The following is a 15000-nucleotide window of genomic DNA, read 5'->3' on the forward strand; positions in this document are numbered from 1 at the left end:
CTCTCTCTCTCTCTCTCTCTCTCTCTCTCTCTCTCTGTGTCTCTCTCTCTCTCTCTCTCTCTCTCTCTCTCTCTCTCTCTCTCTCTCTCTCTCTCTCTCTCTCTCTCTCTCGTCCTCTCTGGGCTTACCCATAACGAGAATATTGGGGAGTCCAGTGAAGGTGGCCTTCTTAATCTTGGTGATCTTGTTCTCATGGATGCGTAGCTCCTGCAGGCTCTTGGGCATGTTAGGGGGAACATCCTTCAACAGGTTCTTGGAGAGGTAGAGCCTCTCCAGGTTGACCAGAGGAGCAAAAGCTTTGGTGTGAATGGTAGTGATCTTGTTATTTACCAAGATGAGAGCCTAGAGGAGAAGAACACCACAGGAACATGTATTGATTCTCAGAGAGAGAGTTAGAGGTGTTGTGTTGATTTTAGAGCAGAACTTGTGTAAAATGCCACTGTTATAAAATTTGGATCACAGCACAGTGATTATTCTTATTGTTATATCACACTGACAACTTTAAGAAAAGTTCAGATTAGTTAAACATAGTCATTAAGTTATGAAGTCCGCTGATAATCCGAGTGTGTCTGTCTTCTGTTTGTTCTCTGAGACTACAAATATTTAACCCCTTTTGGAAATATCTTATAAGAAAACAGAAGTTTTTGCATACTAAGTAACATTGCCATTTGTAATAATCACAAATGTAAGTATTCCAGCACATGAAAAATGAACATTTCCGCTTTTTGAGCTAACCGACCAACCATGGATAGTTTCCCCTTTTCTTTGGTGTCACATTCGAGTTCCACTGAAGACCAGTGACAGTACACCCTGTTAGCGCAGTTATTCCCTGCACAGCATAAAAAGATCCCTCCCTCCACCCACTTCTCCTGACAAGTATCTAGACAGGCAGAAATGTTGGGAATGTGTTACTTCTCGCAGGGCAGGCAATGTGCCGTAGGAACAGCCCTGGACCCAGCGACAGCAGCCTGGGTTTATTGTGCTTCAGAAGGTACTGTTTGCTTACAGACAGAGGAGGGCTGGTTTCCAAAAGAGAATAACGCCCTCTTGCTCTCTCTGGCATCTGGAACAGCAGGCCTGCGTTAGGCTTTATGGGGAAGCGGGTGAGAAGGAGAAGATCTGGAGGTTTTAGGTTTGAATTCACTCAGCAGGGTATATGGAGGTCAAGGTTGGCTTTTATGTACTTCAGTAGGGTGACACGGAGATCAGTACTAAGCTTCTGAAATGTGACGCACACCATGCTATAATGTCCCAGAGAAAGGGAGGTGATTTTTGAAACAGACAGTAACTTTCAAAAATCTCAATATTTCAGTTTTGAATCATTTTTTTGGAAGCACACCCCCACACCATGCAAAACAGCAGGCCCTCTGTCTGGTGCATTTCCTTCAACAACACGCCAGGAAACAAACACTCGTCCTCAATAACACTGAAGAACTTTTGAACAACAGATTAGTTCAAATTCTTTGTGGATTAAACAAGGCAAATTGCATCCAATTTCCACTGAGAAAAGTTTCAGCTAGTTTTTGGACAGTGACATTTCTCCTCCGCTTGTTTTGTAGCACACATAAAAAGGAAGTAGTCACTCAGGCTGATCAGGAAAACTCTGCCAGTTGACCATTCTCATTCTCTAAGGTTAAATGATGTTAGCCTTATGAAATTCACTCTGAAGACTGTTAGGCAAAGAGATTGAAGAGATAAACAGACAGAGAAGGAGAGATTTAGAGGGAGAGAGAGACAGAGTGAGAGAGAGATACAGAGGAAGAGGGACACAGAGAGAGAAAGAGAGACAAAGAGAGGGAGAGATACAGAGAGAGAGATACAGAGAGAGAGAGAGAAAGAGACAGAGAGAGGGAGAAAGAGACAGAGAGAGAGAGAGACAGAGAGAGAGAGAGAGAGAGAGGGAGAGATACAGAGGGAGAGAGAGAGAGACAGAGAGAGAGAAACAGAGAGAGAGAGAGAGAGAGAGAGAGAGAGAGAGGGCAAGCTGTCTTACATGAAGCCCTCTGAGTCCTTTGAAGTCATTCTCTCTGATCTCTCTGATTTTGTTGTTTTGAAGGTCCAGCAGAGTGGCGTCATTGGGAATATTTTCTGGAACATTCTCCAACCCTAAGAAGACGTAAGAGAGATCAATGACAATAGCTGAATATCATAAAATAAAACTGTGTGTGGGTGCCAATGCTGGATTTCAGGTTTAGCTTTCCACATTAAAATACTGGCATGCAGAGTTTTTAGAGGATGGCACCTTAAAGTGTGGGCAGTGGTAGCTTAGCGGTGAAAGTACTTGATTTGTAATCGGATGGTTGCTGATTCAAGTCCCCCCGCTGCCAAGTTGCCACTGCTGGGTCCCTGAGCAAGACCCTTAACCCTCAAGTTGTACTCGGTCATAACTTTAAGTTGCTTTGGATAAAGGTGTCAGGTAGATGTAAAGCAGTGATACAGATCAGGCTGAATACCTCTATGATCAAAAGGGTAATGCCAGACTGAAGGCAGAGTCCTGCCTTTCAGGTGCTACAGAAAATGTAATGGTCTTGATTGATATTTGAAATGCAATGGTTTTTCAATATCTTGATGGATTTACCAGATGCTAACTCCTAAACATCCAAGAAGCCTCGTGTTTTGCAGACTCAGACTGCCTGTCATAGCTGAGCATCACACAACCTATGAGGCCTCCTCCATAATGGTGGGTCACTGTACCCACAATGCCCACCCAAGGAAACAGGAAACATGCTTCTCTTGGAACAGTACGTTATAAATGCTAAGTTTTAAGAGTCACAGAGGCAATCACTCATCACTTATATAAATTCTAAGGTCAGTGAGCTTGGTTCATCTTAAAAAGAACTTGAGTTGAGTATGTCTCCAAGACCATTAAAACTACATTTCCAAAGAGAGAATTTGGAAACCCACAGAATGCATAAATAATGTGTTTCAGAGGTGTGCAAGGATTATATTTTGGTAAGTAGGAAAGATTTATTACAGAGTAAACATTAAATCATTGCAATGGTTTTAGGTCATAACCATTAACCTAATGGTTTACCATTAACCCCTCTCTCTCTCTCTCTCTCTCTCTCTCTCTGTGTGTGTGTGTGTGTGTGTGTGTGTGTGTGTGTGTGTGTGTGTGTGTGTGTGTGCACGCACATGTGTATGTCTGTGTAGAAGAATATAAACAGTTTTAGACGATGCATTTGTCTGCATGATACAAGTGCAGAATGGACCAGGTTTAAAGGGTTAAGACACTTAACATGCCAGAATTCATGAAAGATGTTTCCCTTGGTCTGCTCTGTTTAGTCTCCTGAGCCTTGCCCCTCAGCACAAAGCACTGCAGTGAATACAGGCCAAGCATGTCCAGTGTACGCCGACTGAATTAGCATATTACAAGTTAATGATGACAGTACAGTTTCTATCAACAGTGTAACACCAGAGAGAAAGCCTGTCTGGCAATGCTAGATAAACAGTTCTGAAATCAAATTAATCAGACATTATAATTTAATGAAAATAATAATAATTGATATCAACAATATAATACCATGATGAAGATTCCCTGACCAATCAGGATAAGCAATTCTGAAATACTGATGATACACAATAATCTGTTCTACTAGACTAAAGCAACAGCGCTTGTTTGAAGCAGGTCAAATGGAAGATGAGAGGTCAGGTTTAGAGGTGTTCTCTTGTGGTTGTGCCGCAAAAACAGCAAAAGAAACTGTTTCAGAGGCTATAACCTGCACAAAACATATACAACACACTTATAGATGCACAAGCACATATGCACACACACTTACACAGGCACCTCCATCTACACTTGCAGCTGACTTTTAACTGCTGGGACAACATTTATCAAATTGCTTGCCTCCAAACATCTGAATGGGTTATTTATGGTAATGCAGGGTTATGTAGGGTTATGAGAGTTATGGGTTATTAACCACTAAATAAAATCTTTTCTGTCTAGCACAGCAAACAAAGAATCTGCATCAACACACACACACAGAGTTTCCACCCTTTCTGCACTCATCAACTGCATATGATATACAGTGACATTACAAAGGCCCCAAACAAAATACAGTGACATCACAGAGGCCCCATACAGCATGCAGTGACACACACAGGCCCCATACAGCATACAGTGACATCACAGAGGCCCCATACAACATACAGTGACATCACAGAGGTTCCATACAACATACAGTGACATCACAGAGGTCCCCATATGTTTGTCCAGGAAACAGCTTCACATTTGGGCCCCTGCTCGGGTTTCTGTGCTCTTCTCTGCAGCACTACTGCATGTAGGAGACTAATTTTTCCACTGCAAACAGGGTGAGATTAGATGGATAACAGGCACGCTTGCTCCACCTTCCCTCTCCCCTCCCCTCCCCTCCTCCTCCCTCATCTTGCCTCCCCTCCTCTCCCCTCCCCTCCCCTCCCCTCCCCTCCTCTCCCCTCCCCTCCCCTCCCCTCCTCTCCCCTCCCCTCCTCTGCTCTCCCCCCTCTCCCCTCCCCTCCTCTCCCCTCCCCTCCTCTCCTCTCCTTCCTCCCCCCTCCCCTCCTCTCCCCTCCTCTCCCCTCTCCCTGTTTCTTCTTTTCTTCTCCTCTCTCTCTGCTTCTCTCCATATAAGTGTGACGTCTGCCAGAGGGGCTGTGGAACAGATGGGGGCCGTAGGCTAGAGAATACAGCTCTTTCTCTCTCTCTCTCTCTCGCTTTGTCCCTCCCTCCATTCCTCCCTTTCTTTCTCTCCCTCTTCCCCCTCGCTCTACATCTCTTTCCTCTTATTTTCTCTCTATTTCTCTTTGTCCTCTGCCTCTCTTTCCAGAAACAGAGGATCGAAAGATTTGATTGATTTCGCTTTTTTATGTTTCTTACTCAAAAAACCTTGAATAAGGGAACATTCATCTTAAAATAGATCCTTAAAGTTTAACGATTTTAGTCAAAATTGTAGTGAACTATACAATATTTCCTGAGAAACAGAATAATTGAAACTGAGGTGCTTCATTAGCTGTGCAAGCAAAATGCTTCTCTCTCTCTCTCTCTCTCTCTCTCTCTCTCTCTCTCTCTCTCTCTCTCTCTCTCTCTCTCTCTCTCTCTCTAGCTCAGCTGCCACCTTTCTTGGTTGGTTCTCAGTAAGAATGAGCTAAGAAAGTATTCTTTTTTAGGACTGTAATGTTGCACAGTTATTATTTTTTCCTTCATTATTTTTCATAAACAAAGCCCAGCATAGCTATAATTAATACAGGTTTGAAAGTTGTTTCACTGTAAACAATCAAGGTAGGCCTGTTTCAGTAATGTACCTGTACTGAGTAAAAAATTAGTTTACACGTAACTTATCGCTTAAATATTGGGACTCACGATCCAGTCCAGTCCTTCTCTCTGAGTCAGACCTCTATAATGACAATGAAGACTAACCTTAATTTGGAAGAAAATCATTTCAACAGAGCATCACAAGAACACAACACTGCTTCCCTTTAAAAAGAGATGGCACAGAGGTCAACGAGTCTGCAGCAGTGAAATAAAACCTCCCAGTTAAAACCCAGTGAACACAAGCGGGAAAAGTCCCAAATAATCCAATCTTTGTAATTACATGGAAACAATGCATTGCACGGTTCATGGTAGATGTTGAGCGAAGGTTTGCTTTGAGTCTGAAGATAGACCACGTTTGCAGCATGAAAAGACTCTAAAGATGGACACACACACACACACACACACACACACACACGTCTGTGGAAGCAATTAGGAAATGGGGCCACCATCCTAGGTCCAGTGCTGTCTTATGAGCGGAAGTGAAGCATCGCTCACATCATGGAGACTGGCTGGTTATTAAAGCAAGAACTCGATGATGGTCAGAAAGGAGAACGCCTTCACTCACACCTCCACTTCTGACAGCTAAGACACTCACAGTTCGCTCCCATAAAAGACAAAACTAACAGCCTGTGGCTTCCTCTGCCTGCAGCTGTAAAGCCAATCCCATCTCCGCTTGTTTGGGCAAAGACTTAGAAAAGCAAATCTATACAGCAGCAGAAGTGCATGAGCCAAACTTCTGTCGTGGTAATTATATATATTTTTCTTTTCCGTCGAGTGGGGATCATAATGGCACAGAGACTTATCCAGTGTAAATTCAATAGGAATGAAGGAAAAATGGATGTATGAGAAATTTCCTTTTATATTTGAAGATTTTTTTTTTTTTAAGATCCTGCAATTATTTTATGTTTTCAAGATCAGGATGTCTGAACTAAATCTCCTTCAGATCAGGAACGATAAATTCAGGTTATAGAGGAGCACGGCTATGAAGAACTTACTGTTTTCTTAGCGTGCACTTTGTCAGGTAGACCTTGGTCATTATCTAATGAGTTAATAGTGGAGGCCACTGAACTTTGTATTGCTGCATCACTCTGCGTTGTGGCATCCCTTAGATTAGATTATAAGATTATTAGATTATTACCAGGTTAATGTTGATGGTACCCACTATCTCCATCTAGTAGTGTGAAAAAAAAGTGTACTTTTATCACAAAAAACATAGAAAAAAGGATAAAGATAAACTATGTGATATAAAAGAAACTTACGAAGATCTGAGCACTGGACCACACGGAGATGACACTGGCACCTGAAGGGGCACACTGGCTCCAGAGGCATTCTAGGCAGAACTGGCCCCTCTGGCGGGGTAAGATCTGGGAACATCGCTGAGCCAGGCTCGTCCTCCATCATGAAGTCCAGGAATCCAGACTGATAGAAGGGGAGGGCCCAGCACACAGACACCAGGAGCAGGATGAGACAGGCCAGCCTCATGTTGTCAGTGACCTGGAAGCCACAGGGGGAAAGGGCAAAGGTCAGAGGATGAGTGGTTTACATGGCAATGAGAGATGAAGAAGGGTGGGTATCAATCAGTAGTGTTAAGGAATTTAAGGAGGAGGGTCAAAGTTCAAAGTATTTTTTTATTGTGCAAAAATTGTCATGCTTTATATGTAGTGAAGCGCTTGAAAATTTTAAAAAAGTATAATACAGATAATGAATGAATCAAATGTTGCATTGTAACTGCTTAAAACCATAATTTACTCTGTCAAAAGGATCCCCAAGCAGCAAAACCCAGTTATGCCTTCCCAACTATATAAGAATATCAGAATGTTTTATTACAGAAAAAGGAGCAATCATGCAGAGCTAAAGTCCAGCGCTCATGAAACGCACATCAAACAGTTCGTTAGCTGTGCCAGGTGTAAAGTAGCAGGACTAGAACTCCCTGCGGGGGCGGGTGGCTCTCCTGGGAGGGTCAAAGAATGCCGATCTGAATGAACACTGATCGCCCCCAAGAATACAGTCCTCTAGTGTGTGGCCTTTTCCCTTGGTTACGTGAATTTGCTCAGATTTATTATGCCTTTAGTTCAAGAGAATAAAACAGCACTCACTGCAGAGACATGTCTGCTATCACCAGGCCTGCTTTATATACACTTTGACCCACATCAAAGTGCAGAAAATTACTGGGTAAGTAAATGTATAAACAGTTTTCCTTGTCTCTATCTCATCTTTCTCACTCTTTCTTTCTTTTCCTCTCTTTCTACATCTCTCAGTCTTGCCCAGTATAATTAAAGTAGCTGAAATTCTTGGACGGTGACCTCTGGGAAGTTAGAGCTCAGTACTGCGTTAAATTCACAGGGAAAGACATTGTCTCTTATATATGAATCTGAAATCTATTAGATAATATCCATAGGGTCAGTTTCTGCAAGAGAAATACAACAAATAACTTCCTGTATCACCCTTCCAGTGGTTGGTCATATAGTTTTCCTCACACTCAGGCCTTCTACCAGAGGTCTGGGAATTTGAGTGAGTGTGCGTGTGTATGTGTGTGTGTGTGTGTGTGTGTGTGTGTGTGTGTGTGTGTGTGTGTGTGTGTGTGTGTGTGTGTGTGTGTGAGATCTACCAGAGGTCTGAGAGTTTGAGGGTGTGGCAAAATATTTTTGCTGTTTCTAGACTTGTGCTCTTCAGGGTCGATATTGATGACATCATTCCTGGGGTCTGTTGGAGTCCCACCTCCATCTTAGGGGTCACAGCCTCTAGTGCCCTGTCACCACTGGCACAACACTGGCGTTAACCTTCCACATTCCTGTCTTCTTCAGTCCCTGCTATTTTTCCACACTTTTATGTTGCTCTCTTTGAATGCTCTATCCTGTTTTTGACTGCTACATCTGTTACCACTGTGGTTTTTTGTGCCTTATCTACTATGCAATGTCTGTTTGGTTCACCACTATTTGTAAATCTGTCTGGATCTGGAGGTCCAGTGTGATATTAGCCTTGTTGTTCCCACCACTCTTTGTGGTTCTTTATTATAAGGTCCAGTACATTAAACACCCCTGTCCTCTGAGAACGAGGTTAATCAGAGTTCACGCATATCCAAATTCCAAACCTTTGATAGTTGAAAAAAGACTTTAACATCATAATCAGACACATTATGAGCAGGTATTCTTAACATTTGCCATAATCAGCTCTTTTCTGCATTAAGGATGGCAGTTAGATTTTATTTTCTACACAGAGTTTCAGCGTAGACGTCACAGACACCATCTTGTGTGCACACGCACACACACACACACACACATACACACACACACACACACACACACACACACACACACACACACACACACACACACACACACACACACACACATACACACACACACATGCACACCCTCAAATTCCCAGAACTCTAGTAGAAGGCCTGAGTGTGAGGAAAACAATATGACCAACCACTGGAAGGGTGAAAGGGTGAAAGAGAAAATATTCAAAGGAAAAAGTGGAAAATATCTCAGACAAGAAGACCTTTGACCCTTGATTCTTGAAACCTATCACCACTGATTTTTCCTGTAGTGACACATACTGGAAAACATGGACCTCATGTATTAACATTGCCTAAACTTTATCTAGGTGTAAAAAAGACCAAAAACTGGAAACCAGGGGTTGATTTAAGCTGTTCACCATCACAGGAAATAGTCATCTACTATATATGCAATCACAGATCTTTACAACCTTGCAGTGCATACAGCAGTATCAAACTGTTCCAGATGCTGTTTCAGTCTCTTTGTTTTTCTCCTGTTCTTGTATCCTGTGTGTAAGAGGGAATCTGAAATGTTCCTCAGCTGTAGAAACAGAGGGAGTTTCATTCAGTGTCTCTGGAGTCGTCTGCGTGGTCTTCCCATCTCCAAGCAGGTCGAGACAGGACTGGCTAACTCATTCATATAAAGATAACCAGATTCCTTCTGTGGCTTTCTGACCACCACCTCCACCTAGTAGTAGTGGCGTTGATGTCTATAGTGGTGTCTGATCAGTTCTCATCACTGTAGTGGTGTTTGAACAGTTCTTATCACTATACTAATAGTGGTGTTGATGTCCATAATGGTGTTTGAACAGTTCTCATCACTATAGTAATAGTGGTGTTGATGTCTATAGTGGTGTTTGAACAGTTCTCATCACTGTAGTAGTAGTGGTGTTGATGTCTATAGTGGTATTTGAACAGTTCTCATCACTATAGTAATAGTGGTGTTGATGTCTATAGTGGTGTTTGAACAGTTCTCATCACTATACTAATAGTGGTGTTGATGTCCATAGTGGTGTTGAACAGCTCTCATCACTATAGTAATAGTGGTGTTGATGTCCATAGTGGTGTTTTAACAGCTCTCATTACTATAGTAGTAGTGGTGCTGATGTTCATAGTACTGTTTGAACAGTTTGAAGTGTTTGAAGAGATGAACAAGGCTTGGCTGCATTACTTAACAAAACAAACATTAAAAATCATATCCCATCACATCAAAGGTCTGACTATTCTGATGGTTTTCAGTGTCTTCACATTATATGTATAACTGTTTTGCATCTCACTTTTGTATTTTGTAAGTATTTACAAAATGTACAGTATTTATAGTTTTTTTTTGCCTGACTGTTCTTTCTGTTTGATTGTTCTGTGTCTGAGGATTTTGTGATCAATCTGTAATTTGAGTATTTGGTATCTTAATTTTTTGTGTCTAAGTGTTTTGTGAGTATTGTGCCTTAGTATTTTGTATCTGGGTTTTTTGTTTTTAAGAATTTAATTTCTGAGAGTTTTGTGTCTGAGTGATCTGTAGCAGAGTATATTGTATCTGAGAATTCTATGAGGGAGAGATTTGTGTGAATATTCTCTCTCTATGTGTTTTGTATCTTGGCATTTTTTGTCTGAGTATTGTGTGTCTGCGCATTTTGTTCTGTTTTTTCGTGTTTTGTTTCGTCTCGCTAAAATGCTGTGTCTGGCATCATGATCACGCTCTGTTGTCCTGTCATTACTAATTATACACAAACTGACTCTGTGCATGTTACTGAACAAAATGGATTCCTGTGTGACTTGACATGGTTTTGATTAGCAGGTCTGGGTTACTGGAAGTGCAGCGAGATGACGTTACCCAGAGCGTGTAGGCGTGAAGCATTGCATCTCACTGGTCTTTGCAGTGCCCCACTATGCCCCACTGTGTTAACAGCCCCTCAACCCTTAATGGAAACAATTCCACACAACACTGGAGACCCCAGTAACATCAAAGCCATGTGTACTAATCCCTTGTGAAGGTCTTCTGCAGCCTGTTTCCAGCCTGGTCTTGCAAGGGGCATTTAACCAAAAACATCACCGCCAGACCACCAAAGCTTGTGCAGAAGGGGTCCGTGGCTCTCCAAACAAACAGTCACTTTCATTTTTTTGCCTTTTTCCTCATTCCTTCCCTCTCCACTTCTCCTTTAAGCTTTCGAGGCCCTCGGCTGTGTCAGAGCAGGTTGGAGTTGTCTCCTCAAGAGACAGGCAGGAGGTGGAGATGGAGGGGGGTTACTGTTTCCCATGCACCTCTCTGTGCTTGTCTGCTAAATTAGCCAACTGGCAGTCAGTTCCAGAGTGTTGTCAGTGATGCATGGGGCTCGGGACTAGGAACATATTATCTCAGCTAGCCTGACTCAGCCCACTGACTCACACATAGGCAGCAGGCCTGCATGCTGGTAGTATTTATCACAGATTAAGGTCTACATATATTGTTAACAGACAATGTTAGGCGACTCATTTGTTGCTGTGTTGTAACTAAATTCTGTAGTCATGATATTTCTATATGTGCTTCTTAAGCAAAGCAGAACTAATTTCACCTTTTACTCCAAAGATATTTAACCAAGGGCCAAATTTCTACAGGATTTGTGGCTAACAGAGCAGAGAAGCATCTGATTTGTTAAAGATATGGAAGGAATCAATGATGTAGGTAGTGTTCAGGCTTAGAGCAGCCATATACAGACCTCTGACCAGTATAAATAGTATACTGTAATCTACATATGTAATCCAAGTAATATTTAAAGAAACAACTTTTGAAAAAATCTCCCCTTGGTAAATAGAAGGTCTCTAATCAGCACCACTTTACTAGAACACACATCAGTGTCAAGGCATGTGACAGCCCATTGGCTTGTGTGTTCACATTCACACTACAGCACTGGTTCAAGAATGAGTCACCTTGTTAGAACTGTCTGTGGTCTACATAACAACCTTAAAAATGTATTATGGCTTCTTGAGTACTGACCACATGCTACTTTAATTGGCTGGTAATGAAGCTTTGAAGGTGCTCCAACCATATCATGTGTTCAATGCATGATAGTTGCTTACATTTGTTTGCAGGTAATAAGATAAAGTATGTCTCTCCCTCACCCTCTTAGCTGAGCACGTCCACTTTTCTTCAGAGGTCTCTCCGCAGGGGCCGTCGCTAATGAAGCTGTGTGAGGTATTTCTAAGGCTGTGGGACATTTAGGACATGAGGACTGATGACTGCCCCTAAGACACACAACAGTTCTAGAATGACCCTCTGGCAGTTCTAGAATAATCTCCCTCCAACAGTTCTAGAATGACCCTCTGGCAGTTCTAGAATAATCTCCCTCCAACAGTTCTAGAATGACCCTCTGGCAGTTCTAGAATAATCTCCCTCCAACAGCTCTAGAATGACCCTCTGGCAGTTCTAGAATAATCTCCCTCCAACAGTTCTAGAATGACCCTCTGGCAGTTCTAGAATAATCTTCCTCCAGCAGTTCTAGAATGCCCCTCTGGCAGTTCTAGAATAATCTCCCTCCAACAGTTCTAGAATGACCCCTCTTGCAGTTTTAGAATAATCTCTCTGTCCAACAGTTCTAGAATGACCCCTCTGGCAGGTTTAAAATAATCTCCCCCTCCAACAGTTCTAGAATGACCTACAACAGATCTAGAATAATCTACCCCCCCCACACACACACACCAAAAAAAAAAAAAAAAACATTTCTAGAATAAACCCTCCCGCAGTTCTAAAATAATCTTTCCCTCCAGCTGTTCTAGATTGACTGCTTCCTTTAAACAGTTGTTGGATGATCCATTTCTCTGCATAGATTACATTCAATAGCAGAAATCCTATTATATTTAACATCTTTGAACTCTTTTATTTTCATTTTTATGAATATTCCTTCTTGAATAATGTGATCAATTTTACATTTCTCCAATGAGCAAATCTGGCAAGTAGACTCAAATCTGGCAAGTAGCATGTAAAATATCTTTCACTCAAATCCTCTGTGGATGCTAATAACAAATTAAAGCCAGTAAAGACCATTTAGCATCATGGTTTTAGCCAAACCTTATGCTAGCAGTTATCATAGTCAATGTTCAGTCATTAACTTCATACAGTCTTTCAGTCCATGGAGAAAAACTCATAAAACAAAATGGAGAAAAACTCAGAAATACCACCACAAAAATGAAATATTATCAGTTAAATAAATAACACTTCTGAGCCATTCTAACATGGATCATTCTGCATTCAACCCTTCAAAGCATTTCAGACAACTAACCCGATGTTTAGGCTGCTGCCAAGATACAATTAAAACCTTCTCACAAAGCTTTGGGTAATTCTAATGTCTCTTGGGATTCACACCAAAAAGACCACAAAATGGCGTTTTGTGCACCGAAAGCATGCAGGGTGTTTTAAGGTCAATTTGAGAGGGGGTACCTGACTGGTTAAGCCACATCAGAACCATCCCATCCAAGAACTGGAAACATGAATCCCCACAGAATTAGATACACTCTGCAACAGGCAGATTGAACACTTTCACCATCCAATCCCTCACCTCTCCCCCTTCCCCCCTTTACTATGGTGCCTTTACTCTTTGACCCATTGTAATGAAATGTGTCATGTCTGTTTGGGTGCAGCAGTGAATTCTAGGTACTCTAAAGTTCTCCAGCCGTTCTAGTTCCTCTGTATCAGAAGGGCGGGACCCGTGTGGACAGGAGGCACAGGACCGGGGACGGGGGTGGAGCCATTGTCCAGCGTGGCCACGCTTCCTTGAGTCTCACCTCTACGGGCTGCAGGGAGCATGGAGAACTCTGGCCTCAGAAGAAGCTTCGTGGCACAGTCTGGTAACGTGATCTGCCAGAGATGAGGAATGACAGGACCCTGAAACTAGCAAACCTGCCATGTGCCGTACTCCCGAGCGACAGCGTGGAACTGGGAGATTTTGCAAAAGGCAGTAGCCAATGTGAAATCATCTGGACCCCTCTCCCTCCTTGCTTCCTTCCTGCAGTCTGCTTGTGTTTTGAGTTAGTTGGGAATTTTGTGGTGGGCTGCCGGGAAGAGTTCTGTCAGATCTGCCCATGGTCGGAAGGAAGAGGTATCATTACAGGATTAATGCAATGAGGGTGCCAGGTACTCATCCTTTTCTCTCTGTGTATCTCTTTCTGTGTCTCTCCCTCTTTCCCTCTCTCTCTCTCTCTCTCTCTCTCTCTCTCTCTTTCTCTCTCTCTCTCTCTATCTCTCTCCGCGTCCCTCTGTGAGCACATATAGCTTGAGGCGACTGGGTGGCAGAAGGAAAGTTCTGGAGCCAGATGCAGGTAATGAGAACCAAAGACCACATGAGGGGGAGCAGGCAGAGCTCAAGATCCAAGCTCTCTGGCCTCCAACCATACACACACACACACACACACACACACACACACACACACACACACATACACACACACACACACACACACACACACACACACACACACACACACACACACACGCACAGACAGACCCTGGGGTATATGATAAACGGCCAACTTAAAGGCACACAAATAATCTTTAAGTTAAAAGAAACAAGTGATCAGAAGGGCAGTTCTGATACAGTTAACAGAATTCCAGCTGGAGCCAGGTTGTGCCGAGGAAGAGGGGAAAGAAAGGAAAAGCTGAAGCAGTTTTCCAACATTGGAGAACCTCTTGTCTCTCTGAAGTCCTGTTCCTTCCCCCTCCCCAAGAGCACAGACACACCATGTAAGGGCAGACTGACCCGTACTGGGTATAAACATCACCTGGTCCATCAGAGAAGCCCCCAGCCCACAGCCAAGGCACTGGGATTCCCGAGAGTGCTACATCGAGTCGGAATTCTAAGAAACATTCTCTTGTTCAAGCCATGAGGTACACATCAAGAGCTGGAGGAGTAAAGTAGGAAAATATGTAATACACACTCACACACACACACACACACACTCATGCAAGAGCACCATTAGCTGGTCCCCATTGCACCACACCCCCTTATAAGATGACACTTAGATACACACACACACACACACACACACACACACACACACATACAAACACACACTATGGTTTGTATCATCAGAATGACAACAATAGTCACACACCTGTCATGTACGCCACCTGTGGCTTTGAACGGAACACATGAATGAACATCATTGCATGCATAATATTAATTTATTTTTTGTGTATACACAGTCAAATCCATGCCATTTTAGTTTTATCATGCACATTACTGTCATTTGTTCTGAAAACGTACACAGAGCAAGCATTATCTCTCAGAGATAGCTGAAATGGCGCACAACCCTAACAGCTTGGAATCAACATTTAACAAACGTTTTTAATCCAAGGAGTATTTAGCAAAACACAAGACTTTTTCACACTCACACAAGGATGAGCAGAAACCCAGGTCCTCTTTTTGCCAAACAATTTGCCAAAGCCCTGTTTCTTCAACAG

At 42.7% G+C, this 15000-nt stretch overlaps 1 protein-coding gene across 1 annotated transcript in view; it reads right to left on the reverse strand.

Annotated features, from left to right (window-relative positions):
• dcn (decorin) overlaps window positions 1–15000 on the reverse strand; it is a 20553-nt gene that overhangs the window by 5088 nt on the left and 465 nt on the right. Inside the window, exons 3-5 of the mRNA XM_027021586.2 lie at window positions 6550–6784; window positions 1994–2106; window positions 129–342 (exon numbers count right to left, since the gene is read on the reverse strand). Of these exons, the coding sequence (XP_026877387.2) occupies window positions 129–342; window positions 1994–2106; window positions 6550–6772 (550 nt within the window). The 5' untranslated portion in view covers window positions 6773–6784. The remainder of the gene's footprint in view (window positions 1–128; window positions 343–1993; window positions 2107–6549; window positions 6785–15000) is intronic.

The sequence above is a fragment of the Electrophorus electricus genome, chromosome 7, assembly GCF_013358815.1.
Source record: "Electrophorus electricus isolate fEleEle1 chromosome 7, fEleEle1.pri, whole genome shotgun sequence".
NCBI lineage: Eukaryota > Metazoa > Chordata > Actinopteri > Gymnotiformes > Gymnotidae > Electrophorus > Electrophorus electricus.